This window comes from Falco naumanni, chromosome 8, assembly GCF_017639655.2.
Source record: "Falco naumanni isolate bFalNau1 chromosome 8, bFalNau1.pat, whole genome shotgun sequence".
NCBI lineage: Eukaryota > Metazoa > Chordata > Aves > Falconiformes > Falconidae > Falco > Falco naumanni.
Window position 1 is genome coordinate 60,833,609 of NC_054061.1, and position 13,997 is coordinate 60,847,605.

At 40.5% G+C, this 13,997-nt stretch overlaps 2 protein-coding genes across 2 annotated transcripts; both read left to right on the top strand.

The window, feature by feature from the left end:
• The first annotated feature begins 2,973 nt into the window (after window positions 1-2,973).
• On the top strand, window positions 2,974-6,356 carry ASDURF (ASNSD1 upstream open reading frame). The gene is made up of 4 exons (XM_040604301.1): window positions 2,974-3,123; window positions 4,596-4,649; window positions 5,188-5,263; window positions 6,130-6,356. The coding sequence occupies exons 1-4, from the start codon at window positions 3,049-3,051 to the stop codon at window positions 6,198-6,200; spliced, it is 276 nt and encodes a 91-aa protein (XP_040460235.1). The 5' UTR covers window positions 2,974-3,048; the 3' UTR covers window positions 6,201-6,356.
• On the top strand, window positions 6,223-10,967 carry ASNSD1 (asparagine synthetase domain containing 1). The gene is made up of 3 exons (XM_040604282.1): window positions 6,223-7,704; window positions 9,341-9,522; window positions 10,638-10,967. Exons 1-3 carry the CDS (start codon window positions 6,223-6,225, stop codon window positions 10,897-10,899), a joined length of 1,926 nt encoding a protein of 641 aa, XP_040460216.1. The 3' UTR covers window positions 10,900-10,967.
• The last annotated feature ends 3,030 nt before the right edge of the window (window positions 10,968-13,997 follow it).

Below are 13,997 nucleotides of genomic sequence, written 5' to 3' on the forward strand. Positions count from 1 at the left end.
AGCACAGAAATGTAGCACTTCTAAGCCCTAAAGGCATTATCAACACTACTCTGTACCTCTCACATCTGTAAAGTTATCTGACACAAATGTACTGCCAACATCTTGAAAAGAGGTGTTCAGGAGTGATAGAGGTTTTCAGAAGGACAGCCTAACATTTTCAGCATGCTTTTAGCAACAGTCTGTCAGAGCTTGAGCTTGGTTGTTTGAGAATGTCTTAGTCACCTGTTTGCTAATGCTTGTATTTTCTGACATCAGTAACTACTGCCTGGTTTGTAACTATTTACATTGATTGTGGGGTAATTTGTGTCATTTTGTATACTCTTAATGATGCCAGATGCTGAAAAGGTGAAGACATTAAAAGACTCTGAAATATTCCTTGATACTTTGTAAACATTGCATCAGGCATTATTAACCTCCTAAAAACAGCTTCATACTAGAAATGGTTCAGAGCACCACAGCTGGCACAAGAGAAATGCACAGACACAAGTAGATTGACCAGAGATGAATCACTGAACGACATTGCCCACCTCATTGCCAGAGCAGCTCCTGAGTCATCTCGCCACCTCTCATGAAGAGCAGTGCAAGCACATCGCAAAAAATTGAACTACAGCATCCCTGAAATAAGGTTGAACTAAGATGTCACAGCTCTGCAAGGACAGATAAAAGGTACCGACGCTTTCCTTTGTTGAGTTTTAAACAGCTGCTCTTATTGTGGATATGAATGTAATTTCAGAAGTAACCATGTTGCAGGAATCCATTAATTTTACAAAGGACTTATCAAAAGCACATTCCATATCAGTAGAAGAATCAACAATTCATGGTAAGACCAGAAGTTGAAAACATTCCCCATTTACTATTATATCTCAAGACCATTATCATCTCTCTTATGAGCCAAGCAGTGAAACATTCCCAGAAGCAGTGTGATGAGTTTTTGATTAATAAACATTAACTATATTTATTACTGAACATGAAAAGGATCATCAGTACAGAAATTACACTTTGACTGCCGGGTTACTTGATCATCAACCTTTGTAACGTATCAACAGCAAATAACATACTCAGGCAGCAGAGGGTTAGGAGGCGCTCAGATTAAAGAACAAGAGTGACAAACTACAAAGCACACTGGATATGTGACCCAGACGTGTTTATTGTAGAATTTGAAGGACAAGCCCCAGAACCTCTCCAGCTCCTAGGCAACGGTCCCCCAGCACCTTTAGTTAATCTGCTTTGGAACTGGCAGAAAGAGATAAGCGCTGGCACACTGCGGAGAAAGGCGGATCAGCTATCTAACCTGCCTCCCCGCACAGTCCCGCAAGCAGCCATGTCGATGCGAGGGTGGAGGCAGCAGCATGTGGCTGAAGGTGGAGGGAGGAGCAAGGCTGACATTTTATGAAGCTGTAACCTCAGTTTCTCTTTCTGTTGAAGGCAAGTAAGTGTAACATTTGCAAGTCACTGTGTTGTCAAACATTCTTATAGCCAAATTCTTTCTTCATGCTTCTGCTAGGAGCCAAAATCCTTATTCTCCCTAGACCACTGCCAGAAATTCCGACCAACATCACAGACATTCCAGCCAAGCTCATGGGTACCACCAAAACAAGGTGGAATCTTACTCACAAGCTCTAAGTATTACCAAAATACATAATACATATGATTGTGTGAGCCACAAATCACAAAGCAACAAAAATCAACACTCCTACCATCCTTAAAGGAGCAAATATTTCAAGTAATTCATGAAGATTTGCACAACGTTTGCAGCACAGTCAGTAGCACAAGGGCTTGTAGGATTTTATGAGATTTCTATCCCAACTGAGCTACCAGTAGCAGTCTGTATATTTGGAATGACTCTTGAGTCTTTAGAATAATTACACAATATTTAAAAAGAGCAAAAGGGATAACATGAGACAAAACAAGAACTGTAATGTTCCTACATTAACCACCTTGGCAAAGTCTTACCCAAACTCCCCACCGATATCCACTAATACTTTATTAATAAATATATAAAGCATTTTCCATGAAAATCAGCAGACTTCTTTCCTGAGATATGTTTCATTCACCAACTAACTCAGTGATCAGAGCATGTAACTCCTTTCATAATTAAATCGACCTCTGTCTTAATTTTTTTGTTCCTCAGGTGTGATTGAAAGACATTTTCAAAACCGTCTGGTCACACTAGTTGGCTCCTTTCACCATTTCTCAACCCAAATTTATTTATGATAGCAAATCACAATAATATTATTTGTCCTCACACTATTATCATCCTGTCATTTAACTTCCCTAAACATATTTATAAAGACAGGTGCATCACTGCTATGTATCTATGGTAGAATGGAAGAAACAGAGAATTGTTAAGGCTATCGTCTACCCAAGAGGAAAACATATAATTTTATTATCTGTAAATGTTATATAATTCATCTCTCGCCTGGAACACCTTTAAGCAAACTGCACAAAGGTATTTCAGCGCAAGCTGCCCGACTCCAGCCCAGGGTCACCACCACACCAAACAGTTTCAAGGCAAAGCACTTCCTTTTATTTTTCGTTTTATCTGGTTTTTTTTTCACGCTCCACAAGGCCCACAGGCCAAACACCTGAGCCTTGCCAGCGCCCCGGGGACAAGGTGAGAACTCACCCAGGCCCGAGAGCTCTACCTGCGCGGCAGGACGCGGCCGGCCCCGGGAGGAGCGAGTCGCCTCACGCATTCCCGCCACTCACACTCCCATCGGCTGCCGCGCCGCGCCGCCCCGCAGTGCCCCGCCCCGCCTCCCCTCGCCCCGCCTCCCCTCGCCCCGCCTCCCCTCGCCCCGCCTCCCCTCGCCCCGCCTCCCCTCGCCCCGCCTCCCCTCGCCCCGCCTCCCCTCGCCCCGCCTCCCCTCGCCCCGCCTCCCCTCGCCCCGCCTCCCCTCGCCCCGCCTCCCCTCGCCCCGCCTCCCCTCGCTTCGCCCCGCCCCGCGCGTGCTCAGTGCTGACTGGTGCTTGCGCATGCTTCGCCGCGGCGGAGGGGTCTGGCTGCCGGTGGCGTTGTGCGGCCGGCGGGGCCCGCTTTGAGGGGCCATGTCGTGTCGGGCGTCGCGACAGGAAGAGGGGGAGAGCGCGAAGCTGCGGCACAAGGAGGAGCTGAGTCGGAGGGTGAGCTGAGGCGGCCTGCTGCCGGCGGGGGAGGGGGAGCGCCGCGGGGCGGCCTGAGGCTGCGGCCCTGCCTCCCCGCCGCGTACCCCGGGGTGCTCTGGGCTGCGCAGCCCGGGGCCGTGCTGCTGAGGGGGCCCTGCGGCCTCGGGTGTGATCAGGGCGCTGATGCGGCGGGCGAGTCCTGTCAGGAAGCCGGGGCTCCTGGTAGGGGGTTCTCGGCGGGGAGCGTATGTCGTGTAGCGAGTGCTTGTCGGCGACGCTGTTGGCTCTCTTGTCAAGATGGTTTTTTTTGGTTCTTACTGCTCTAAATTGAGCTTGAAAAGTCAGGTGAGTCACCGTGAAGTTTTTCTGTAGTATCTACTTCAGCTGTATCTGCTCAAAAAGTGCCAAGGGATTTCAGTCACAGTCTGGCACTCCTTAATCTGCTCTGTTTTCCATAGTGCCAATAACTTTGTTTAGTCTGAAACCTGTCAAGTCCTATGGAGCTGCTTTCCCTCAAAAAATGACTTCTTTTCCATGTGGCCATAGTGTGTAATGTCAGTGGTATTTTTGATTGCCTGGGAAGCTGTAAAGCTAAGATGTAGTAGTATGGCAGGTTGTAACTTCAGTTATCCTGAAGTGGCTGGTGTAGTCCTTAGCAAAAGATGATACTGCTGTTTTGTCTGTTGGAATTGTACATGTAAGACGTTAATATAGCTGATGGGAAAGCTGTCTTTTCTGTATGCCACGTTCAGATTGGCTAACTGAATTCTGTGGCAGCTTTCTACCGTAGCACCGATTCCAGGAGACAGAGGAAGAATAAAGAAAACCGTTTTGTTTTTTCAAACAAAAGGCACTAAGTGCCCTCTGACCAGATTTGGGGGTTTGGGTTTTTTTTTTGGCTTTTATGATGGTCTTCCTGATGGCTCTTTAGCATTCACAGCTGTCACTGCAAAAGAATATGGGAATACCTGCCACCTCTGCCAGTGCAGTTGAACAGGGTGGCACATCCCCGTAAGGAAGTTTGTGCAAAACTCCAGAGCAATGGAAAAACTTCTGTTGCTCTTAATACAGGTTTAGGGCGTTCGGGTATTTATTGGTTTCATTTTGAATCTGGAGAAATATCTGTGATTATGAAGCGTGTTGTAGATATTATGCTAGATTTTGTTTTCTGAAGTTATTTAATGTTTTATTAGTTCTGTACGGGTTTTTCTTCTGAGGGAAAAAATGTGGTCTCAGATTGTAAATAGCTAGACGTACTGTGACTTGCCAGTAATGATTGCTTTTAAGGATAGGAGAAATATCAATCCATGCAAGATAACCTGTTTCTAGAGCAGTTATTTTAAGTATTTCTTTTTTCAAATGTGTTTATATCTACTTCCACAATGGTCTGTTTAGATAAAACAGCTATATGTGCATGTAGTTGTCATAAAATATCAGTAAGCCTGTTCATTATAAAATAATTAAATTGAAGTGTATCTTTTGCCTTTCAGATTAAAGAGCAGAAGGTTGTAGTTGATGAGCTTTCTAATTTGAAGAAGAACCGGGTAAGTATCTACAAATTTGCTTTTGACAATTTCATTTTAGCATCAGAGAAACAAGCATAGAGACAGGAGGGGAAACAGAATCGGAGCACACTGTCTCTGATTTGTTGTAATACAGATATGGTCTGCTGTTCTCAGAGTGATTTGTCCTACAAATTATTTGATTATGTACACTGGTACAGTGTAACACAGTATGTTGTTGGGGTTTTGGGTCTTTTTATGTTTTATCTGAGTTACTTTGTTAAGATGTTTGAATTGATCAGAAGCCTTCATCAAGTATTCTTAATTTTCATGTGTATGCATTTTTAAATAGAAAGTGATCCCTCACATATGAGGAAGAGAGAAATGCAGAATAGACATGGATTGATCATAAAATGTTTTTGATGGTACGACAGTAGGATGATGGTGGTGTCAGGGCAGAACTTACCCTGTTTGTGTAAAAGTGAAGGGCTGTCTCGGTGGACCTACCTCAGCTTGTGCTGCAGTCTGGTTGCCCAAGTTTGTTGCTTTGACTTAATGCAACATTGTTTCTCTTTTACAGAAAGTTTACAGGCAGCAACCCAATAGCAACATATTCTTCCTTGTAGACCGAACAGAAACACTGTCTCAATGCAAAAGTAAGTTTGCAGCCTTAGCTGTTAATGATTTCAAAGTTATATTAAAATAAAAAACTGGCAACTGTGTATCAAATGCGAAGTAGACTTCAGACGGGTGTTTGTCTTCCTGGATTGGATTAATGTGAAAGTGTTTCCACTTGATCCATGGATGTGGTAAAAGAGCAAGTGCTAAAGATGTAGGAAGAGGGAGAGCATCTGCCCAGGAGAGGTGTCACTGTGCTCAGTGCCCTTTGGGAAGCTGTATAGTGCTTTGTTTTTCGGTTTGTTGGTTTTTTTTTTAATGGGACAAAAACACCTAAAAATATCATGGGATGACTGGGAAGAAAATAAAGACAAGTTAAACTGGAGGTTAAGCTAGTAATCTTTAGGTAGCTGAGGGAATGGATCTGTAGGATTATGAAGATAGGAAAATGGATGATAAAGAGAGTTGACAATTGAACAAACCTTAGAAATGTATAAATTCATTTTCTGGAACGAACAATTGCTACTTTGATTCTCTTTCCTTTGATTTGAGTTAATAGTGTTGACATTTCACTTGTTATTTCAAATGTGTAAATCATACAGGCAATATAGGCAATAGTTGGCCATTCCCCTAATACTTAACCTTGTAGTGTGGCTGTCTTTAGGAGAAAAAAAATATTGTAATATTTGTATAATGAAAGAAGAATAAGCTACAGTGAGCTATAGTATTAATATAACACAAACATAGGACTTTTGTTACTTAATGTTTCATGCTTACCTCACTAGTTCAATAAGTGGCTGGAGTTACTCATTTCATTGATACACACAAACTTATCTAGTCATAAACTCACTCATAAACTTATCAGTTTATGAAACTGATTATTCATGTTTTTTCTCTTATACAGATACATTAGATGAATTAAAGAAGGCACATCAGGAGATGGAAAATTCGGAAAAGACGAAAATCAAGAAATAGTCCATCTGAATTCAGAGTCACCATGTGTGGTATTTGTTGTGTTGTTACCTTGTGTAGCCAGCATGCTATTCATGATTTCTTTAACGAAGGCATGCTCTGCCGTCTTAGAAGAAGAGGACCAGACAGTAGCCAACGGTTGATAAAAGCTGCTTCTGATCTCTCTTATCAGTGTCTGTTTTCTGGTCATGTACTTCACTTGAGGGGACTGGTGACTCCTCAGCCTCTGCAAGATGCCAATAACAATATTTTTCTTTGGAATGGAGAAATTTTCAATGGTGTGCATGTAGGAGATCTAGAGAATGACACTGAAGTAATGTTTCGTCATCTTGCATTATGCAGTAGTGAAGTGGACATTTTGTCATTCTTTTCATCAATTCGGGGTCCATGGTCTTTTATTTATTATCAAGCATCTAGACACAGTTTGTGGTTTGGTAGAGATTATTTTGGTCGTCGTAGTTTGCTTTGGCAGTTTGGTAATGAGGTTGACAGTACTTTCTGTCTCACATCAGTAAGTGTTTATTCCAAATCAGGTAACCAATGGCAAGAAGTCCCAGCATCTGGAATTTTCAAAATTGATCTCAAAGCTTGTGCAGCAGCTAAATCTTTGTCTTTATCGTTGTTTCCATGGAAGTATAGCTGCACAGAGAAAACAGTAGAAGAAATATTCATTAGTGTTCTGGACCAAGTTTCAAAAGATTTACCGAACCACATACATCTTGTGATGAATGAATCAAAACTATGCCTCAGAGCACCAGTTATACCCTTAAATAAAACAATTCCTGAAGCTTCGGGTGAATGTCCAGGCACTGATATTAGCAATAATATCCATATGGTTTCTGTAAAAACCCTTCAAGGATTTCTTGCAGAGGAACACAAGAAGAAATTAGTCCATCAGTTTCTTGATGTTTTAAATGAAGCAGTGAAGAGACGGGTTTTATTTCTTTTTAGAGGTGAAGATCAGAAAACAAGAGAAGTTCCAAGCATATCTAACAGGAAAGCACATGTTGCGGTACTCTTCTCTGGTGGCATTGATTCTATGGTTATTGCAGCCCTTGCTGATAAACATGTGCCTTTAGAGGAACCGATTGATCTTCTCAATGTAGCTTTCATGATAAAAGAAAAAGCTAAGCTAAAGGGTACCGCTAAAAAAGATACCAACCGGGAAGCACAGCTTGATTTGCTTTGTCCTCAAGAAAGTTGTCAACATCTTGATGCTAAAACTGGTGCTCATCTATCTTGTTTTGATGTTCCAGACAGAATCACTGGTAGGGCAGGACTGAAAGAATTAGAAGCCATTAACCCTTCAAGAACCTGGAACTTTGTGGAAATTAATGTTACACTAGAGGAATTGAAAAAATTGAGGCAACAATGCATTAATCACCTAATTTATCCACTGGATTCAGTATTGGATGACAGCATTGGCTGTGCAATTTGGTTTGCTTCCAGAGGGGAGGGTTTTATCAGTAACCAAGGAGAACTGAAGCCATATAAAAGTGTGGCAAAGGTACTGGTATTTTTCTTGTTTTCTGCCTTATGCTTGACCTGTGAATGTAAAAACAGTTCTGTTGTTTCAGAAATCAGCAGAGGTCTGTAATATTCATAAGGCTTCTGAAATTCAGTGGCAGAAGGTGGAATAGCTTTGTAATTATCATCTTTGTGTAATTGTGGAGTTAAAATCTGCATTTGGTTCTTTCAGCATGTAATGTGTATGGCTTTTCATTGAGCTTGGATAAGGAACAGTATGACTTGGGGAAAAAAATAATAACCATCATCTATCATTTCGGGTGTTTCAACTCCAGTAGTGGGTAAGAGCTATTCAGTCCAAATTGAATAAGTTAACAAATATAGAGATAAAAGTTAATGAATTATTAAGTAATATTGTTTGTGCCAGCATCCCAGCTCTTGTAAAGTTACCAGTCTTTGTTTAGGCGTGCTATTTATGTGACAAAATAGCAAATTACAATGGCAGAAAAGATGACTACTTGGATTTTTTTTGGTAATTAGAGTCTAATTGAATGGCAGAACTAAAAAAAGTAGCTCTTTCCTTTTTGTAACTTAATTTCATATAGGTAATATTAAGTAAAGGCTTTTTAGTGTCGAGATTATTTTCTTGGGAATTTGATTCTTATTTCTCGCTTCCTGATTCCCTGATGGTTTGTGTAGGGAAGAATGAACTGTTTAATTTCAGCAATTTGCAGTCCACTGCTACCTTTTACTTTTTGAGGTTCATGTTACTTTTTTTCCTAATTGCTAGATCCTAAACCCACAAAAATAAACCCAACAAATGCGATAGTTTGTTTAAAAACTACTATTGTAGAACACAGTTGGTTTAGTTGACTGATCTACTTCAGGATGTGCATCTCAGATTTGCAAAACATACAAATTCATCTTAGGTCTGGAATATGTTGAAATGGGTCATGAGTTAGTAACACTTACTCTTTACGTTTTATTTTCCCATCAATTACTGCTGTGCACAGGTAAAAAATCAGTTGGCCGCTAGCTGGTGTCAGATTAGTAAAATATGCTTGACTGTTTAAGTTAAGAGACTTCCACTTTCATAGTGAATTGCTGTTGAAGGCACAGTAATGGACCAGCTGTAGTAGTGTTTTTTCCTCTTGATAACATTTTATGTATTTACTGAACAGACAGAACAATATGGGACATTTACACTTTGCATAATGCGCCTGGTAAATTAATGGTAATCTGGGTGTACGTTCAGATAACTAGAACACATGGCATACCACGTAATCTTCAGCAACAACTTTTTTGATAAAGGCTGGTGTTTAACAAATGCTGTTTATTGTAATAGAAACTAACAAAGACATACTTCAAAGATACTGCTGTGTTTGTGACACATACGGCGTTATTTTGGTGTTTTTTCCTTGCACCAGTAGAAATGTTTGTGTGTACTTTTAGGTCTGATGGTGAACCTATTTCAAGTTTTCAGTGGCTTTATTAGAAGCTGTTTCAGGCTCTGTAAATACATAAGGCACATACCATCATGAGAGGTGATATATTTAGATGATGTGTATTAAAGTTATTCTCCATAAGATGTAGTTAAACATTTAAGATCCATTACATATCATTACATATTGTTAGCTTGCATAGATACTAAGATTTCTTTTATTCTGTTTTCTTAGGTTGTGCTTACAGGAATTGGAGCAGATGAACAGCTTGCTGGGTATTCTCGACATCGTGTTTGCTTCAAAAAATATGGCTTAGAGGGTCTGACTAAAGAACTTGAAATGGAGTTAAATCGCATTTCTTCTAGAAATCTTGGTAGAGATGACAGGATTATTGGTGATCACGGAAAAGAAGCCAGGTATTATTGTTTTAACCTGAAGCAAAGCTGGTTCTTCTGGTTAGATTGTGCTTGTAACACTCCAACAGAAAGCTTAATTGAAACTTCTATGCATTTTGTTGTCTCAAGTTCTGTTGCAGTTTTGTTACTGTACTGTATTGTGCGTTGGTTTGGTTTTTAAGAAGTGGTCTGTAGTACTGTGGAAATGTTACTTAAGGAAATGTGGCAGACTGAATATTGGACTTCTATCTAGAAGTTTTAAGAAGCAGCAACAGATGTTGAAATAGGCAAAACCAAGTTGGTTTTATCACTTTAAGTGGTTCTGGTGTGGTCATTTGGGGAGTGACTTTGGAGAATGACTACATAACATAGAAACCATGTATTCCTGTCCATGCAGTAAAGGCATGATCATTATCCACTACATTTCCTGGTTGTTAAGTCAGAATAGTTAAAGACCTATTTTATTTGTGTTTACTTCCTCCGTGCTACTACCAACTTGCAAAAGATTCCTTAGGTGCTGTCCGGTAGCAGAGACCACTCAGGTGCATGAAAAGTCTTTTCATGTGACCTTTGTGCTAGTGTGTTTCCAAATCTGTTCTTAGCTGCACATGGTCAGTTTAGCAATAAACAAGTTGCAGTGGTGGATGGGCAATGCTGCCATTCGTGCATGCAGTTAGGTATGAACGCCTGGAATTTGGAATGTTGTCAGTATTTGTTCTGTAAATGTTTGGTTTTGTTTCAAAGCTACAGCGTAGCTTCCTATAGTGTTTTTAAATACTTAGAAGTTACCTTGAGAAGTGTTATTTTGTCTTACTCTTCCATTGTATTTTCTGATTTTCTTCATAATTGTTTTGTATAAACCCAACGTTTCTGATGCTTGTTCTTACTCTTTTTCTTAGCTTGACTTTTGAAAACTTCTAGGCCTCTGTATTTAGACATGATATATTATGTTTTCTTTCTCCAAGACAGTAATTGCTTTGGAGACTTGTCATAGTACTATGACACTAACATTTAAGTTACATCTATAGTTAGGAATTGACACAGACTCAGGTCTTTGCATGGGGCAAAGGGGATAACTGAGACTTATTTGTATGAAGTTTTTAAAGGGTCTTTGCCCATTTGTATCTTTCCTTCAGGTTTCCTTTTCTTGATGAAGATGTTGTTTCATTCCTCAATTCTCTGCCCATCTCGGAAAAAGCTGACTTGACTTTACCTCGAGGAATTGGTGAGAAATTGATTCTGCGCCTTGCAGCCAAGGAGTTGGGCCTTGCAGCCTCCACCATTTTGCCAAAAAGGGCTGTACAGTTTGGATCTCGGATTGCAAAACTAGAGAGCAACAGTGAAAAAGCATCTGACACATGCAGCAGGCTGAAGTTACTTTCAATAGATGAACTATAAAGCTACATCTTGAGATGCTGCATTTATTCTATATGTAAATTCAGTAAATCTTCAGAGTTTTCTTAGAATGTCCGGTCTGTTTTTTTACATACTTGGACAATATTATTAATCATCAAAATAATACATGTAGATGTGTACTAGACTCACTGTGAATGCATCCTCGGGAGGGGATACTGGGCTCTGGGGAAGAGAGGATAGCCACAAGTTGGCTTTCTCACCATTCTCTGCTGCTGTTGGTGTCGCAGAAAGCCTATTTGAATCTGTCCATTCTGTTGTGTGCATTGAATTCAGTGCAGCAGATTTTCCTCTGTTGTGGAACAGGGCTGGTCTGCAGCTGTGCTTTAGGAGAGGGTTCAGATTAATGGTTTTAGGAGGGAGAGCGCAGTCAGGAGCTGGCCTGGGTTGCCAGAGCCAAAACCGGCTGAGGGCCTTGGGCCTTGTCGCCTCTTGGAGATCTGCCTTCCAAGCATCATTGCTTTCCTTTCCGTTACTTGAGAAACAGACAACCCACACATACCCGGGGTGTTTTGGGGCCATCCTGTGCAGCCTCCCAGTCCTCAGCCTGCTCTGCAGGGCTGTGTTGGTTGGTGGTCCCCAGTCTGGGGCTCCCTCTGCTTCTGGAGAAACTGGGAAGCTCCCTCCAGGCTGCTCTTTGCCCCTTTTGGCTCCCTGGCTTGCTACCTCTCCTTTTAGCTTTAGTTCTGCTATTTTTACTTCTAAAGCTGCAAAGTAATTCTATCAAGGAGCATCTCTTTTAGGCAAAACAAAAAAGTAGCTCAAAAAACCCCACCAATCCCCCCCAAAAAACCCTCCACCAACCAAAACCAAACACTGTGGGTGAGTGCATGGATGCAATCACGGGGTTGAAACAGAAATGTGAATGGACTTCTCTGAAGAAAAGCTTGAGTTAACTTGTCTTTCTAATTGTGTATGGAAAGACTGCAAAGTTAATGTAGGAAAAACCAGATACATGCTCTCCAGTGCTTTTGGTAAGGTCAGAGCTTAGTGCTCAGCATGCTACCTTACAGTTCTAGTTTTTATGTTTGTCCAATTAAGTAGAGAAAGGAAAAATCGTGCAGACCTGTCCGTCCCCCCCCCCCCCCCCCATTTTCATACAAAGCATAATATTCCTACAAAGTTATCTCTGAGGGGGTAAGTAGATTTTCAAAATAATTTATCAAGTCTGTAAAGAAATATTTATTTAAAAATCTTAAGTTCCAGACTGCTTCAAGGCACTGGCAGATTTCTTACTGGTGCTCTGAGGAAAGCTGACTCCGTAGTACCTTACCCTGGGATTGGGTTCTCACATCGCGCCCTAACGCAGGTGGAGATTGGACCAAGAGGAATATTAGGCTGATGAAAGGCAACAATTGTTTATTATTTGTTATTTCTGTAGTAGGTTTCTAGTGTTGGAGCATTCCTAGAAGTTATGTGTCACCTAGGACCCTAAGAAAAAAAATTGTACTTTTTGTACCCAGGCAAATAGTTTCTTTTTCCAAACTAAGAGGCCTCTGATATGTAGAGAGGCATAAGAAATAATTTTGGAAGGCTTCTAAATAGTTTTAAGTAGTAGTTTTAAAAAGGAACCATTTAATTTAACGTTGGCAAAATTGTTCATTTAACCAGTTATTCATAAGAAAGTAATTTATTATTTATAGTACACTTACCATAATTTGTAGAGTTATTTGACAAAATGTTTGGTTTGGAGGGGGGGAGAGTGGGGCAGGGCAGAATTTTAAAGTACTTGATGTATTGAAATTACATTACATAAAATTTTAAAGCAACCTGCAGGAATGTTACTGTCCTTTTAATCTTGACCTTAAGAAAGTAATTGTTTTCTTGCAAATACTAGTTTAGCTTTAGATTAAATAATATTCTTTCTCTTTTTTTGTTAGCCTCTCTTAAGTATTGTATTTTAGAAACTGGAGAATATTCTTGAAGAACGCTCAGGCCTGACAGAAGTGTTCCCTAGAGCTGAATAAGCTGATGAGGCAACCTGCTGGTCAAACTTGGTAGCTCAGGGAACTGCTAGTGCCTCGTTGGTGAAGTCTGACAAAATAAGTAGCAAGAATGAATTACTACCCTGTCCTTGCTGGCTGGTTTCAAAAGATGACCTACAGTGCTTAGGACAGATTCTCAGAGAGACTGCTGGGCCCGAGATCTGGATGGCACAGTAATGATCAAAACATCCACCTGAGAAGGCCTAAACTATTCCCTGAGGGATGTTTCTCATTAGATACAGGTTTGATTTGCTGTGATGTGCAAGTGAGCTGTATAAAGAGGCAAAGCACTTTCAAACATGACATGAAATCAGAATTGTACTTTGGCTTCCATGTTTGCTCATCGTTGGCAAGGCTCGTGAAGCTGCAATTCTGCCAGTGATTTTATTGATGTAAGTAGTTGGGTGTTGATGTAAATGATCCTTTTATAGCCGATTAGTAACTGCTTCCTTGTAGGCTGCCTGTCGTGCATCTGGCTATAAGGCTCGGTGTTTGACGTGGATATGCCAAGCAGAGAACAGTACCCTGTTCCAGCGATGGGATTTGATGGGAAGGAGTAAGGAATGTGCACGGTAATATAGATACTATAGTCTAGTCTTAAAAATAATATAAGTTCTTTCAGATTTCAGATTGACTTTTACTTAACTGAAATTGCTGAGTACACTATGAAGGTTTGAAAGGAGTAAGATTTTTGTAGCTTAATAAAATGTATTTTGATTCCAGTTTGATATTTATTTTTTAACAGATTAAATGACACTATCAAAGACTAGTTAAAGTTCTATGCATATGGTACAGTTACTGGCAAACATACAGGGTTGCTGGCTACATGTCATGCAACCATTTATTTTGTATAACGTTGTTACTTTTTCTGGAAATAATGAAAAAAAATTGTAGAAACAAATTAAAAACGTCATTGTTCATCAAAATAAGAACTTGGGGGTTTTTGATGCTTTAAATTCAAGCATGTGAAAATATCCTTATAAAAGCACTATAAACCCAAGGTTTATGTTGTAAACGAGCAGAGAAGGTGGTTGCAGGTTTTTTTCCTTCCCGTATTTGAGCACTGTAAAACTTTAACATGTCCTATAGGAGGCAGTG

Excerpts from the sequence above, each read along its gene's own strand:
- ASDURF (XM_040604301.1), top strand. The coding sequence starts at position 3,049 with ATGTCGTGTCGGGCGTCGCGACAGGAAGAGGGGGAGAGCGCGAAGCTG. Across the intron at positions 3,124-4,595 it reads AGGAGGAGCTGAGTCGGAGG|ATTAAAGAGCAGAAGGTTGT; the intron begins GTGAGCTGAGGC and ends TTTGCCTTTCAG. Across the intron at positions 4,650-5,187 it reads CTAATTTGAAGAAGAACCGG|AAAGTTTACAGGCAGCAACC; the intron begins GTAAGTATCTAC and ends TCTCTTTTACAG.
- ASNSD1 (XM_040604282.1), top strand. The coding sequence starts at position 6,223 with ATGTGTGGTATTTGTTGTGTTGTTACCTTGTGTAGCCAGCATGCTATT. Across the intron at positions 7,705-9,340 it reads CATATAAAAGTGTGGCAAAG|GTTGTGCTTACAGGAATTGG; the intron begins GTACTGGTATTT and ends CTGTTTTCTTAG. Across the intron at positions 9,523-10,637 it reads GATCACGGAAAAGAAGCCAG|GTTTCCTTTTCTTGATGAAG; the intron begins GTATTATTGTTT and ends TCTTTCCTTCAG.